At 34.9% G+C, this 16,323-nt stretch overlaps 1 protein-coding gene across 3 annotated transcripts in view; it reads left to right on the top strand.

Annotated features, from left to right (window-relative positions):
* The window catches only part of LOC118002902 (rho GTPase-activating protein 5), a 79,602-nt gene that overhangs the window by 56,620 nt on the left and 6,659 nt on the right, over positions 1–16,323 (top strand). For all 3 annotated transcript variants that reach the window (XM_034993511.1, XM_034993512.1, XM_034993510.1), the window contains exons 4-6: positions 12,016–12,093; positions 14,448–14,579; positions 15,283–15,388. In XM_034993511.1, coding sequence (XP_034849402.1) covers positions 12,016–12,093; positions 14,448–14,579; positions 15,283–15,388 — 316 coding nt within the window. The remainder of the gene's footprint in view (positions 1–12,015; positions 12,094–14,447; positions 14,580–15,282; positions 15,389–16,323) is intronic.

Raw genomic sequence — 16,323 nt, 5'->3', positions numbered from 1 at the left:
AAATGTTTAGATGTGAATTTTCTATGTCCAACCCGAAGTGGTGGAAAGTATGTACCATAATAAAAATAGGCATTGTTGAATGTGACATACTAATTACCCTAGCTTGTTCAATGTGTGACCTTGAGAAAGTCATTTCACTTTTCAAAGCTTGTTTATCTTTTACATAAGGCCTCTCGTCAGTTATTTTGAACATGGGATGAAAATGATATATGTAATATGTTTTTATTAACTTTATTTTTTTTAATTTATTAAGTAATCTCTGTGTCCAACGTGGGGCTCAAACTCATGACCCTGAGATCGAGTCGCATGCTGTACCAATTGAGACAGCCAGGCACCCCTTCTTTATGAACTTTTAATCATTATAGTAAGGAAAGTAACAAAATGAAAGATTGGAGAGCTATTGTTATTTTTTCTCAAATAGTAAAGATTTTGTGGCTGGGAAATATAGTGACATGTTTTATTTTTTATTTTTTTTTAAGATTATATTCATTTGAGAGAGAGAGAGCACAAGCTGGAGGGGGGGGAAGGGAGAGGGAGAAGCAGACTCCCGGCTGAGCAGGAAGCCCAACTCCAGGACTCTATCTCAGGACCCTAGGATCATGACCTGAGCGAGCCAAAGGCAGTCGCTTAACCGATTGACCCACCCAGGTGCCCTAGTGACAAAATAATAAACATATCTTTTCCACCCCCCCCAGTGGAATTTTAAGATACTGTTTTTGATTAAGAAAATACTGAAAAAAGAAAAGAAAATACTGCCTTTAGCTTTATTATTCCTATAATAGCCTTTGCCTAAAATGTTATTTAACACTGCCCGAAGATTCTTACTGCATTGATGTTAGTTCACCCCCCCCTTTTTTTTTTTTTTTTAAGATTTTATTTATTTATATGTCAGAGAAAGAGAGCACAGGCAGGGGGAGCGGCAGGCAGAGGGAAAAGCAGGCTCCCCACTGAGCAAGGAGCCGATACAGAACTTGATCCCAGGACTCTGGGATCATGACCTGAGCTGAAGGCAGACACTTAACAGACTGAGCCACCCAGGCATCCCAATGTTAGTTCATCCTTATAAGCTTGATATATAGATAGATTTATTTTTTTAGAGCAATTTTAGGTTTATAACAAAATTGAGAGGAAGGTATATATTCCCATATATTCCTTGCTCCCACATATGAACCCCACCCCCACCCCACGTTACCAGCATCACTCACCAGAACACTACGTTTTTTACCAATGTTCAGCCATTAATGTATCAAAATCACCCAAAGTCCCTAGTGTACTTTAGAGTTCACTCTTAGTTTTATACATTCTATGGATTTGGACAAATGTGTAATGACATATCCATATTATAATAACGTACAGAGTATTTTCACTGTCCTAAAAATTCTCTGTGTTCTGCCTATTCATCTCTCCCCCACTCTCCCTTCCTCTACCCCAGGCAGCAGCTATCTTTTTTATTCTCCATCTTTTTGCTTTTCTATGGTATATAGTTGGAATCACAGAGTATGTAGGCTTTCCAGATTGGCTTCTTTCACTTAGTAATATGCATTTTAAGATTCTTCCATGTCTTTTCATGGCTTGATAACTTAACTTCTTTTGGGCACTTAGTAACATTCCATGTTTGGATGTGCTACAGTTTTTTATCCATACACCTAGTGAAGGACATCTCGGTTGCTTCCAACTTTTGGCAATTATGAATTAAAATGCTATGAACATAGTCTGCAGATTGTTGTGTGGATGTAAGTTTTCAACTCCTTTGGGTAAATAACAAGGAATACAATTGCTGGATGGTATGGTAAGAAGATGTTTTGTAAGAAACTGCCAAACTGTCTTCCAAAGTGTCTACCATTTTGCATTCTCACCAACAGTGAATGAGAATTCCTGTTTTTCCACATTCTTGCTAGCATTTGAGTTTGTTAGTGTTATTTTTTTTTTTTAAAGATTTTATTTATTTATTTGAGACAGAGAGAATGAGATACAGAGAGCATGAGAGGGAGGAGGGTCAGAGGGAGAAGCAGACTCCCTGCCGAGCAGGGAGCCTGATGCGGGACTCGATCCCGGGACTCCAGGATCATGACCTGAGCCGAAGGCAGTCGCTTAACCAACTGAGCCACCCAGGCGCCCCTGTTAGTGTTATTTTAATAGGTATGTAGTAGTATCTTACTGTTTTAATTTGCAGTTTTCTAGTAACATACTATGTAGAACATATTTTCATACTCTTATTTGCCACCAGTATATCTTCCTTTATGGTGTCTGTTAAGGTCTTTGGCCTGTTTTGTAATGGAGTTGTTTTCTTATTATTGAGTTTTAAGCATTCTTTGTATATTTTGAATAACAGTCCTTTATCAGATATGTCTTTTGTAAATATTTTCTCCCAGTCTGTGACTTGTCTTCTAATTCTCAAAATACTGTTTTTCACAGAACAGAAATTTTTAGTTTTGATGAAGTCCAGTTTATCAATATTTCCTTTATGGATTATATCTTCAGTGTTGCATCTAAAAAGGCATCACCATACCCAAGGTTATCTAGGTTTTCTACTGCTATCTTCTACTTATTTTATAGTTCTGTTTTATATTTGAGTCATTTAGTTTTTAGATTTATATTCCCATTTTGAGTTCATTTTTGTCAAGGGTGTAAGGTTTATACCTAGATTGGTTTTTTTTTTAATGCAGATACATAGCTTTTCACCGTTTGTTGAAAAGATTATCTTGTATTTGCCTTTGCTCCTTGGTTAAAGATTAGTTGACTTTATAGGTATCTGTTACTAGGTTCTCTGTTCTGTTCCCTTGATCTGTTTCCCTATGTTTTCCTTAATACCACATCATCTTGTTTACTGTAGCTCTGTAGTAAATCTTGAAGTTGGGTAAGTGTCAGTCCTCCAGCTTTGTTCTTCTCTCCGAATATTGTATTTGCTTTTGAGTCTTGGCCTCTCTGTATAAAATTTAGAATCAGTTTGTTGATATTTATAATAAAATTATTTGCTGAGAATTTGATTGGATTGCATTGAATCTGTAAGTCAAGTTGGGAAGAACTGACAATGTTGACAATATTGTGTCTTCCTATCTGTGAACATGGAATATCTCTTCACTTAGTTCTTTGATTTGAGTTTTATTCATCAGTTTGTGGTTTTACTCATGCAGATCTTATACATGTTTATTGAATTTATACTTAAGTATTTCATTTTGGGGAGTGCTAATGTAAATGGTATTATGTTTTTAATTTCAAATTCCACTTGTTCACTGGTATATAAGGAAAGTAACTGACTTTCATATGTTAACCTTGTATCCTGCAACCTTGCTATAATCACTTATTAGTTCTAGATTTTTCACCTATTGATTTTCTACACAGATGATCGTGTGATTTGTTAAAAAAAAAAAAAAAAAAGATTTTCTTCCTAATCTTTATGCTTTTGATTTCCTTTGCTTTATTGCTTTGGCAAGGATTTATAGTATACTGTCAAAAGGCATGGTTCGAGGGGACATCCTTGCCTTATACCTGATTCAAGTTTCTTACTGTTAACGTATGTTTGCTGTAGGTTTTTTTTTTATAGTCTTTATCATATTAAGATAGTTCCCCTCTATTCCTAGTTTGCTGAGAGTTTTTATCATAAATGAGTGTTGGATTTTGTCAGATGCTTTTTCTGCATATTGATATGATTGTGTAATTTTTCTTTAGTCTAATGATTTAATGGATTGTTTAATTGGTTTTTGGATATTGGACTAGCCTTTCATACCTCGGATAAATCCCACTTGGTCGTAGTACATCATCTTTTTTAAACATTTTTTTTTATTCAATTTGCTAATACTTTGTTGAGGATTTGTGCATCTGTTCATAATAGATACTGGTCTGCACTTTTATTTTCTTACAATTTTTTGTCTGGATTTATAAGCTTTTACCATATGAAAAATCGCACTATACTCAGCTTGAGATTGATGGACATGTTACTGCATCCATTGTTTCAAGACTCAAAATAACTGGCCTGTTGAACTGCATACTGCTTCATATCAGGGACAGTGTATTTTAGGTCTTTTATCACATGCATATTCTAATACACTGCACATAGTAGGTGTTGTATTAAGGAATATTAAATCCTGCTTCAAATCAAAACACATCATAGTACGTCTCCATATGTTCATATCTTTTCTGCATTTGTGAATAAGTACACTTCAATAAGATATAGCTGTCTCATTTAGTGTTCATCTCATTTATGCATATAATCTGTTACACATTTTGTTTTAGGCTTGGGACATCACATCTAAGAGAATGACTCCTAGATCTCTTTCTCACACCCCAGCGTTTTCCTTTATTCCTGACTGCCTATTGAACTTTTCTATTTGGATGTGGTATCTTGGGATTTAAGATTAAAATTCAGTTCATTTTCCCCCAAGCCACTTCTCTTGATTTCCTTTTTTCTGATAGTGCCAGTTTCTTTTTCCCAGTTACCTGGGCAAAGGTATTTCATTAATCTGACTCCTCTTTCACCCTTCGTGCCCACACACTATTAATTGCTCAGCCTTAGCCTTTCTTAGTAGTATTTTTCTTCTGTTTTCCAGTGTCACTACCATATCAAGATCTCTTTTTTTTAATCACATTTACACTGTTACTGCTTCTAATCCAGTTGTCTCCCTACCCCCAAATGTGTCTTCTACTTAAAAATATTGAGTGCTTAGAAGGAAAAAAATAAAGTTAAAATCTAACTTAATTTTGGGGGCGCCTGGGTGGCTCACTCGTTAAGCGTCTGCCTTCGGCTCAGGTCATGATCCCGGGGTCCTGGGATTGAGCCCCGCATCGGGCTCCCTGCTCAGCCAGGAGCCTGCTTCTCCCTCTCCCACTCCCCCTGTTTGTGTTCCCTCTCTCACTGTGTCTTTCTCTGTCAGATAAATAAAAAAACCTTTAAAAAAAAAATCTAATTTTGGTTGCAAGAAACCAAATGCAAAAAATACACTTAATTGAAAGGAAAATTATCTCTGGAAGCCAAGAGATTCTGTCCCCAGTGGACTAGAATCCTGGTAGTAGTATCATCTGTTTTTCTGTGTCCTTTTCTCTCTGTAGACTTACCTTGTCTATTTACACATCCTATATTTTTATGTCTTAGTTTGAATTACATGCTGAGCCTAACCAGGTATCTTTGAGTCCCCAATTCCAAATTCTCAGAGAATCTGATGAGTATAACATAGCATACTGTACTGACCAGTTTGTTGATTTAGCATTTCCAAATAATCAAATTTAATTTTTTAAATAACTGATTAATATAGAATGTTTTATTTTGTCTAAATGCATGTTGCATTGTGCAGTTTTCTTGAAGTATGATTTTGCCTTAATACTACTACTTACCCATGTACCTCCCCATGGTTTTTATCTTTCTGTCAAGCAGTAAGAATGTATTTTAAAGATTTTATTTATTTATATTAGAGAGAAAGAGCGTGTGTAAGTGGGGGAAGGGGCAGAGGGAGAGAGACAATCTCAAGCAAACTCTGTGCTGAGTGTGGAGCCCACTTCAGGGCTTGATCTCATGATCCTGATGAGATCATGACCTGAGCCGAAACCAAGAGTCCAGACACTAAACCAGCTGAGCCACCCACGTGCCCCAATAATGCATTTTTAATTGTGTAACATCTACCTTGAATAAGTTTATATACTACCACCAATTTTGATTTTTTTTCCCCACATGAGCTTTTGAGGTTTTTTTTTTTTGAGGTAAAAATCACATAACGTATAACTTAACCACTTTAAAGTGTACAATTCAGTAGCATTTAGTGTATTCATAATGTGTAAACCTCACCTCTAATTAACTCCAAAATATTTCTCTCTCCAAAGGAAATCCTGTACCCATGATGCAGGCAGTCACTCCTCACATACCACATTTTGTCTGTCCATTCATCCAGTGATGGCTATATGGGTTATTTACATTTTGTGTCTCTTGTGAATAGTGCTTTTATGAAGATTTATATACAAGTATTCCTTGAAAAGCTCCTGGCATGGAGCCCAGTGCAGGCCTGGATCTCACAACCCTGACATCATGACCTGAGCCCAAATCAAAAGCTGGACCCTCAACCTACTGAGGCCCCCCAGGCACCCCTGGCCATTATTTCTTCAGATATTTTCCTTTCCATCTAGGAAGGCCCTTGTGCATATGTTGGTAAACTTGATGGTGCCCCAGAAATCTCTTAGGTTTTGTCCATTTTTCTTCATTCTCTCAAAATAGATAATCTCAACCCACCAGTCTTTAAGTTCACTATTTCTTCTACTGCAGATAAAATCTGCTCTTAAACCTCTCTAGTGAATTTTTTTAGAATTGATTGATTTGTGAGCGCACACATGGAGAGAATCTTCAAGCAGACTCCCTGCTGATCAGGACTCAGTGCCATGACCCATGAGATCACGACCTGAGCCAAAACCAAGAGTGAGACGCTCAACTGACTGAGTCACCCAGGCGCCCCTCTGTAGTGAATTTTTCATTTTCTTTATTCTAATTTTGAGATCCAGAATTTCTCTTTAGTTCTTTTTGTAATTTTTATCTATTTATTGATACTCACTATTTGTTGTGATTGTTCTCCTGGTTTCTTTCAGTTCTTTGTTAATGCATTTTTCTAAACAGTTGATTTAAAGTTTTTGTGTGATGCAAAGACTGGGTTTCCTCATGAACAGTTTCTGTTTATTTCTCTTGTTTCTTGGGTGTACTATATTGTTTATTTCTATGTCTCTTAAAATGTTGTTGAAAACGTATTTTGGGGTTTTGAATATTGTGGTATCTCTGGAAATCAGATTCTCCTCCTCAGCAGGGTTTCTCTTGTTTATTGGCTATGTTTGCTGGTTTGGTGACTTTCCTAAAATACTGTTGTAAAGTGTGTATTTTTTGTCATTTGTGGCCACTGACGTCTGTACCCCATTAGATTAGTGGTTAGCTAGTGTTTTGACAGTTTGTTTAAATGCCTGAAAGTCATTGGAAAAAGTCCTTTCCAAGTCTTTGCAGATTTTATTGGGGCATCTTTCAACACTTACCCAAGCCGTTTATAACTCTGCCTGAGCCTTCACTTCCAGCTTGAGCAGAGCCTGTGGTCAGCCTAGAGATGAAAGTTTCTAATCTTGTCAGGCATTTTCTGAGGATGTATCTAGCCCTGGGCATGCATGTGGACTTCTTGATTCCCCAGTATTATGTAGGAGCTTTTTAAAAGCTGTAATTCTGCCAATGTCTCCCATGCCAACATCTTCCATCACAGGCTTTCCCTCCCTTTGCTTGTCCTGACTGTTGTCTCCTGCTCCAAATTGCTACAGCTAATACTTGTGCCTTTAAATGCCAGTGAAAGTACCTCACCCCTGGGGACACTTCAAGTTGAGTGAAACACAAGCAAGCCCTTGTGCTGTTCATCTGGGAGACAGGTGAAAACCTATCACCACATTTCTTTGAGAATAAGATCTCTGTTGCTCCCTCTGGCACTTGAAATCTTTGCCCAGAGCACAGGCTGCATCATTATGGTCGTTGCCAATCTGAAGTGTAGGGGTATGGTAGATGGACAGTTAGAAGCTGCTTTCTTCACCAAGCCTTTTAGTGGTTGTGATGATTTTTTTTTTTTTTTTTTTTTACCAGATTTCAGAGTTCTGCAAAAATTGATTCTGACACTTTTTGACAGCTCATTAGTTGCTTTTCTGGGGGGAACCAAGCCCTGAAATTCCCATCTCCATCTCTTACTGATGCCATTCCCCATGGACATATTTTTCTAATTTATGGGTTATCTACATACCTTACTTTGTAATCTCTTTTATGATTTAGGATTATTTCAACCCGAAGGTGTACAGAAACAGTCTGTGAAACTCTCTGTTTTATATCCTGTATTAGCAGTTCAGATAGACCATTTTCAGATACCAAGAACTTTGTACAGCACAAGGGTTAGGTACTTTTCTAACAAAAGAAAAAAAAGAGGATACTTGGTTAAAAGTTATCATTCAAAATTTCTAAACTTTTATATTTAGTTTTGGAATTTTGGAATAGATTTCTAATGCCTTTATTGTTTGAAGGCCCACGATAGATATTTCGGGTGATTTAAGTCCAAGTTAAACTTTGATAATTCACATCTAGGTAAGTGAGTTAGGGGTGTTTTTTGTTTGTTTATTGTACATCATTTAGTTATTAGTGAATGGAAGGCAAGATTTTTAGCATGTATGATTAAGTACCTTAAAATTTTTATTTAGCGAGAAATATTAAATGCTTATCACTATGTTGGTGGTTGTCAACCTCAGCATTATTGACATTTTGGGCCATTTAACTCTATGAGAGGGGCAGTCTAGGATATAATTTAATTTAGGTGCATTGCATTTAGTGTTCTTTTAGTCTTTTAAAACCCCTTTAATTCAAAAGAGTTTTTGAAATTATCATCAGACCTTTAGCCACTAGTTTTAGTCTTCATTGATTTTTTTTTAAATTTTTAAAAAAGATTTTATTTATTTATTTGAGGGAGAGAGAAGGCATGAGAAGGGAGAGGGTCAGAGGGAGAAGCAGACTCCCTGCCGAGCCGGGAGCCCGATGCGGGACTCGATCCTGGGACTCCGGGATCATGACCTGAGCCGAAGGCAGCCGCTTAACCAACTGAGCCACCAAGTCACCCTTCATTGATTTTTTAAATTTCTCCTGTGGTTATTGGTTGACATTTCACTATACAAATGAACTACTCTTTCTTCCTCAATTTGAGTTTGTGTGATGCTTCCTCATTATTAGATTTGAATTACATTTTTTTGTTAGAAATACCACCAGGGTGATATGTCTTTTTAAGTACATCATATCTGTTGAGACAAAATGTCAGTTTGCCCCAATATAGGTGTTATTAATTTTGATTATTTGGTGCTATATCTACCAAACTTCATCACTGAAGTTAAAACTTTAATTTATTAATTTTTTGTTTATATTGTTATGGATTCATTCATCCTTAATATAGTCAATGGGTTATAATCCATTAATGTTTTTATATATTTTGATATTCAGATCATTGTAACTTAGTCTCCTTCATGGCTTCTGTGTCCTTTTAAGATATGTCCCCATAATTCTAAGTACTTTTTCAGTTTTCTGGCACAAGATGCACCAGGCTTGGCTTATACTTTTTCTGATTGAACTTTGGCATCAGCCTTTGCTCCAGATTGCTCTGGTTTGTTTCGGTAAAGAATGGTATTTAGAAACCAATATTGGGGCTGTTTATGGACCATCTTAGCAGAAAAGGCTAGGAAAGCTCAGAAATATATGTCTGTATGTATCTGTACTTACTTCTTTAGCAGTCTATTAAAAACCATGAATTTTTGCTGTTACTTTCAATTTCAGTCTAATGCCACAACGTACATTTAATTCTATTTCCTCTTATTAGTAATTTCCTTCTCCAACAGTGGGAATCCTTGCTCCTTTTATTCTCCGCGTATTTACTAATTTGCTCAAGTCTGGAATGTGCAAAAGTCTCCATTACACCCTAGATTTGAAACCTATTAAGTAGAGTTCAGTAAGTGGCTCCCAGTTTGTTTGTTTGTTTGTTTTTAATTTTTAAGGTCCAGTTACATAGAGTGAAGTGCACCAAACTTAAGGGTACACTTAGATTGAGTTGAGACAAATGCATACCCCTGTTTCATCCACATACCTGTCAAGAGACAGAACATTTTCATCATCCTTTATGTCTGTTCCCAAATTAGTTTTCCAACCACCCAAGATAACCTCTTCTGATTACCCCATCCCCCACTTATAAGTAAGTACTACCTGTTTTAGAACTTGATATAAATGGAATCATACAAAATAAATTATTTTGTGACTGGTTTCTTTCATTCATTACAGAATAATTCTTGTTGTGACTATGTCAGTAAAATTTTATAACATTTAAAAATACAACTTTAGCCATGAAACTTTGTCATTGGATTTTTGCTCCCTTTTATGTTCATAGATTTCTGAGTATTAACTTTTCCTCCAGCATGAGATAAACTTCATTCTTTCCTATTGTGTATTCTTTGTAAAGACTAAGATGCTTGGGTGGCTCAGTCAGGTAAGCGTCTGCCTTCGGCTCATGTCATGTTCCCCGAGTCCTGGGATCAAGCCCCCCATTTGGCTCCCTGCTCAGCGGGGAGCCTGCTTCTCCCTCTCTCTCTCCTACTCCCCCTGCTTGTGATCTCTTGCTCTCTCTGTCAAATAAATAAATAAAATCTTAAAAAAAAAAGACTAAAGTAATTCTAATAACTAGGTAGGAAAGTAGAAGGAATTAATAATACATTGTCCCGTGCAAAAGCTGTGACATTGGTCAAGGAATGTTTGAAATAATCTCCTTTTTCATTGATTACTTGTTTTGGGTTTTTGTTGTTGTGGTGGTGGTATTGGTGGTTGTTGTTACTCCTGTAACGAGAGTACAATAAGAGTACAATGCCTTATCAAATTGAGTTTCTTTTAGAATGCTTTGAGGAACTTCCTATTGAACATAGAGAATAGCTATAGACTTTTGGCCAGTGACATATAAATGTTAGATCTTTTGTTATTGTCTACAAGTCCCTGGGGCTTTTCTTTTTTCTTTCTTTCTTTTTTTTTTCTTCTCCAGTATAATTTCTTTATGTTGTTTAGACTCTGTAATTTCTATTGATTTATCTTCAAGGTCTGTCTGGTTCTGTTACTTCTTAGTTCTAAAATTTCCAGTTCTTATTGTATTTCTGATTTTTTGCTGAAACTTTCTATTTTTTGTTCCTAGTGTATTTATAATTGCTTGTTGAAATATTTTATGATAGCTGCTTTAAAATCCTTGTCAGATCAGGGCGCCTGGGTGGCTCAGTTGGTTAAGCGACTGCCTTCGGCTCAGGTCATGATCCTGGAGTCCCTCGATCGAGTCCCGCATCAGGCTCCCTGCTCGGCGGGGAGTCTGCTTCTCCCTCTGACCCTCCCCCCTCTCATGTGCTCTCTCTCACTCTCTCTCTCTCAAATAAATAAATAAAATCTTTAAAAAAATAAATAAATAAAAAAATAAAATCCTTGTCAGATCATTCCACAACTGACGCCTTTGTATTGGTGTCTGTTAATTGTCTTTTCTTATTCATGTTGAGATTTTCTTCATTTGTGGTATGATGAATGATTTTAGCCTATTATTGTATCCCAGGCATTTTGGATATTATGCTATGAGATTTTGGATCTTCTGTTTTAGTAGGCCTCTTCTGACACTGCACAAGCAGGGAAGGAGAGCTGCTTCATTACTTCAAGTTGGGGATGGAAGTCCGGATGCCCTACTTGGTCTCCATAGGGTTCTACTGACACTGCCATGGTGGGGAGGGTAGTTTCCCTCTTTTGTCAGGATCTAGTCTCCATTCACCTCTAGTGACATTCCAGGGAGGGGAAGGGGTGCCTTTCTTACTGCTGGGCAGAAGTGGAATTCTAATCTCCCTACTTGGTCACAACTGATGTATGTGAGGAGTGGGTTTCATGGTCTTTGGCTAGAGGAGGGCAGTTATAATAAAAAATGTTTTGTTTTACTTTCTTTTTTTGTTTGTTTTTGTTTGTTTTGTTTTGCTTTCTAAGGCCACATATTTCACTAGAGAAAGCAGGTTTTTCTTGTTGTGGTTGGTTTTCTGTTAGTTTTTCTTTTTTGCCTGTGCTTAGTGAGTGGTATTTCTGGGTTGCAGGCTTCTGTTGCCCAATCCAGTATATATGAGGCAAAAAGAAAACCCAGAGAACTCACTGTCCTATTGTTCTTCAAGTTCCAGGGTCCTTAGATAGCTTACTTTCTCTCTACCAGTCTTTTGACTTTCTATATATTATGCTCAGGAATTTTAGCTGTATTTGGTGGGAGAAATAGGGAGAAACTTGTCTTCTCATTTTGCATGGAACCTGGGTGTCCTAAATGGTTAAACAGAAAAAGTAGTCCATTGAGAATTTAAAAAGAAATGCTCAAAAAAATTAAATTCTTAACAGTTTACCACCATATTTTTGTAAGTCACTAAGATGTACATAAACTTAAGTATATTTTTTGTTGTAGATAAGTATGTATGTATAAAAGCTTGTATATTTCTTTTTTCTTTTAGGATTATGTACTGAAGGACTCTACCGTGTTAGTGGGAACAAAACTGATCAAGACAATATTCAAAAGCAGTTTGATCAAGGTATGGCATATAAAATAAAATCATTTTAAAATTATTTTCCTTATTGATATTTCATGGTGGGAAGATTGATTTTCTAAGGATGTGGGATTTTGAAGGGAAAGAGTTTTGAAACAGGATTAGAAGTATGTGATAGAATAAATACCACAGTCAGGAAATAGAAAAGCTATAAATCCATTGCCAGAATTAGAAAAGCAATAATAAATTGACTTATGACATACCAGCATCTTTGTATAGCAGAGAGAGTACTTATTTAAAGATGCAATTAAAATTTTATTTCATGCTGTAGGGCCAACTAACCATTAGGAATAAAAACAAAACAGTTCCCTACTCAGAGTAAATTCTGTAAGAAATCAAAGTTTTAAATACGAAAAATGAAGACTGAACATTATGGAGAAAAAGGAGTGAATATTTTTATAATCTTAGAGTATGGAAAGGCCTAAATTTGATACGAAACCTAGAAAGCATACACAAGATAATAAATTGGACTACCTAAAAATGTAAAAATTCTGTGTGAGATAGTGGATAAAACATAAAATCAGGAGACAAACTATAAACTTGAGGAAGTTATGGAATATTATCTAAGCTAGATAAGCAGTTCACATCAGAAGAAAGTGACCAACCAAGTTTATGAAAATATGCTCTGTCTCTATGATTTGTAGATATAAATATTAAAGCAAAAAGATTTGGTTTTTATGTGTTTATTATCAGCGAAAAAGATTGTTGATAGAGTATAGACAAGCAGGTATGTTGCCTTTTGAGAGGCAATTCATGTATATCTATTAAAATTCAGGTATCTTTGCTAGAGAAATTCCACTTACAAATATTTATGTTACAAAAGTCTTAGTGTAAGCTTACAAAGATATACTTGAAAGGGTAGTCATTGCAGCATTGTCTGAAATTTTTTAAAAAGGAGAGGGCCTACCCACTGTGCTTATAAGCAGACTACTAGATAACCATGTAAAATAATGTAGATTTGTGTGTGTTGAAATGGTAAAATGTCAGTTGTTGAGTGGTGTGTGTGTTTTCCTTGCTTTAAAAGTATATTGTATATATTGTACTTAATTTTTTAAAAACATTTTGTTGGATAAACTGAAACTTTATAATACCAGATTTGTGCAATTTCCCTTAAAATAATGAAGGAACGGGTAGTGGTCAGTACTAGGCCTCTTTAATTAGACTGCCTGCTTTTATTTTCTGGTTCTGCCACTTACTGTCTTTGTGCCATAGGGGAGTTAATTTTTCTTAATCCTAACTTTTTCATATTTAGAATGGGAGTGATTAGAGGAACTGTGATGAATAATGAGATAATGAAGAGTTTTCTGTATGACCATATTAAATATTCTTCAGATAGCTAGTTACAAGGAATGTAGCCTAATAAAATAAGCTTTAGTATATAAAAGTGTTTATCATAGTATCTTTAATGTTTTTAAATGAAATCCAAATGTTCAGTAATAAAATATTATGTATATTGTTAAATCTGGGGGAATATTTTGTGGTCATTAAAACTATTTAGGGCAAAAGTTTAATAATGGGTTAAGGATATATGTAGGTTCTTAGTACTAGTCTTTCAGCTTTTCAGTTATATTACAATTAAATGTTATCTAGCACACAGAAAAGTTAAAAAGTTGCTTGTGAAATTTTAATGATCTTAGGTAATGCCTTAAAAATGAAATCCAGTATAAAATGTATGATTTGTCTGATTTATTTTTTTAATAAGTGGGAAACAGCTGAAAGGAAATATGCTAAAATAAAGTATAAACAGTGATTGTCTCTAGGTATGGGGTAATTTTTTTCTCTTGTTGGTCTGTGTTTGTACATTTTCCATCAAAAGTATCCATTGTACTTGTAAAAGGAAAATATTGATTCTTTTAATAGCAGATTAACCTTATGATACATCGTTAGTATTTTCCAGTCTTTTTTTAGTCAGAATTTCACTGATAAGTGTTGAAATTAAAAGTATTTCATATAAAAAATTAAGCATAAATTAGAAGGTGTAACTCAGATTTGTGTGCTTAATTCCTGTCTTTTGTCTGTTTTCTTATTGCCTTTTTAAATAGCTTATATAAACAAAATATTTTAAAAGATAGATGTTAGTGAAAACTAATGTTCTTCAGCATACTAATAAGCCTAACAGCATTTTTTGTTGTGATAGAAGATGCTTCTTGCTTGGTTCTCTCTTTCCTTATGTCAGGCAAACTTAAAACAGTGGGGGAGGGATGTATCACCCTGTAAAGAAACATGGCTGATGAGAAGATTCTAAAAATTTGGATCTACAAGTACCTGTTTAGCTTACTTCTCTTACAATAAATCAGAATTTTATTTTATAAATTTAAATTTAAATTTTTGTCTTGTAGATCATAATATCAGTCTAGTATCAATGGAAGTAACAGTAAATGCTGTAGCTGGAGCTCTTAAAGCTTTCTTTGCAGATCTGCCAGACCCTTTAATTCCATATTCTCTTCATCCAGAGTTATTGGAAGCAGCAAGTAAGTTATAAGCCTCCTTTTTTGGAGAGGGATGATGATGGTGGGTTTTATATATTGATTGCTATGTGTTAAAATCAGTCTCGCACTAGAACATGTAGCTAATAAAAATTTAGCTTATAAGACTCTTTCTTAAATGTATTTTCCTCCAAATAAATAAAATCAGAATCTCGGGAGTATTCCCCAGGAATACTTAGGTTTAGCTGGTCTCTCAAGTGACTCAGTGCTTCTAGAAGTTTGAAGGTCACTGTACTAGAAATTTGAGATTTACATTTTTGATTCAAACTCAAAGGCTTTTTAAGAAAATTAAATGAACTCGTCAAATGAATGTATCTGTAATGTATTTCCGTAAAATATTAACCTGTGTATGGTATTAAACGTGTATTTAAATTTTTTAAAGTCAAATTAACTTTCGCCTCGTGTCTTCAGTCATTTTTTGAAAAAGGTAGGAAAATAAATACTTAGTATTTTTTTTTTTTCACTGTCTCCGAGTCACTTAGACCTCTGATTAGCTTTATTTGCAGAAAGGCTGTTGTAATAGATGATAATGTATTTAGCAGGTTCTTTAGAATATTTTGTTTTTGTTTACCTATCCTAATGTGCTTCAAACAGATTGTTCATTATCTTTTACAATAAGCAAACCGGGAAGCTTTATCGAATATTTATAAACGTATGAATTTTAACAGATTTCTCTCTAATTTTACAGAAATCCCAGATAAAACAGAACGTCTTCATGCATTGAAAGAAATTGTTAAGAAATTTCATCCTGTAAACTATGATGTATTTAGATATGTAATAACACATCTAAACAGGTATTTTTATTTTTTGTTTTTGCAAATGCACTATAAATTTCATTCAAACTTCAGACTTGATAAATTCTGAGAGAAAAGGAGGCAAACTAATTTAAACATACAGTTCAATTTTGGTTCTATTTTTTCCGGATTTTTAAGATATTTCATCAACTTGTTTAAAGAAAGGTGTTGTATGACTCTTTTAGTACATTTAATGATTACATGAATAGTATAATAGGTACATCTCCCCTGTTTTTTATTACTGTTATTCTTTAATAGTTCTCTTCTGTAGAATCTTGGAATTTTAGGTATGAAATAACTCTTAAATAATTAACCAAATCAACCTATTTGAAGTTGGAAAAATTGAGTTTAAAGAGGGAAATTATATGGTCAGTGTCACATAATAAGTGACACATCTTATAAGTAGAACCACTGTTTCATTTGCTTTTTGTATCACACTGTGTTACTTTTGTATATCTTGCCTGTTTTGTTTGGATATAGCCCACACAGTGAAATTTTTATCAGAAACTTAAATTCATCTTATTATCTACACTGTTAACCTGAAATGCAGGACATTAATCCTGTATTAAAAGCCCTAAGTATGTTAAGCTTGAAGTTTATTCTTTTTTCTAAAATGATACTACTCACAATGCCATTTCTTAAGTGAAAGTATTGTATAATAGCTTAAAGCTCAGACTGTTGAGTCAAACAGGCTTGCTTTTGAAACATTTTTATTCTGCGACTGTAGGCAGATTACTTACCTTGCTTAAGTCTTCATTTTCTCAACTATAAAAAATGAGAAAAATAACACCTCACAAAGTTGTTCTTGGGACTAAACAATTATTAGTATTTGTGCTTATTTTTTCAAAAGTCTATTCATAATATTTTTTAGTGACACTTTATGAACTGAAGTTTGGGGTTTTTTTTTAACTACACCAGTGCTAAAACCTAAGTAT

This window comes from Mirounga leonina, unplaced genomic scaffold (genome assembly GCF_011800145.1).
Source record: "Mirounga leonina isolate KUSES-001 unplaced genomic scaffold, KU_Mleo_1.0 Mir_85, whole genome shotgun sequence".
In the NCBI taxonomy this organism is placed as follows: Eukaryota; Metazoa; Chordata; class Mammalia; order Carnivora; family Phocidae; genus Mirounga; species Mirounga leonina.
Note: the sequence above shows the minus strand (reverse complement) of the source record. Positions and strands in the feature narration are given on the sequence as shown.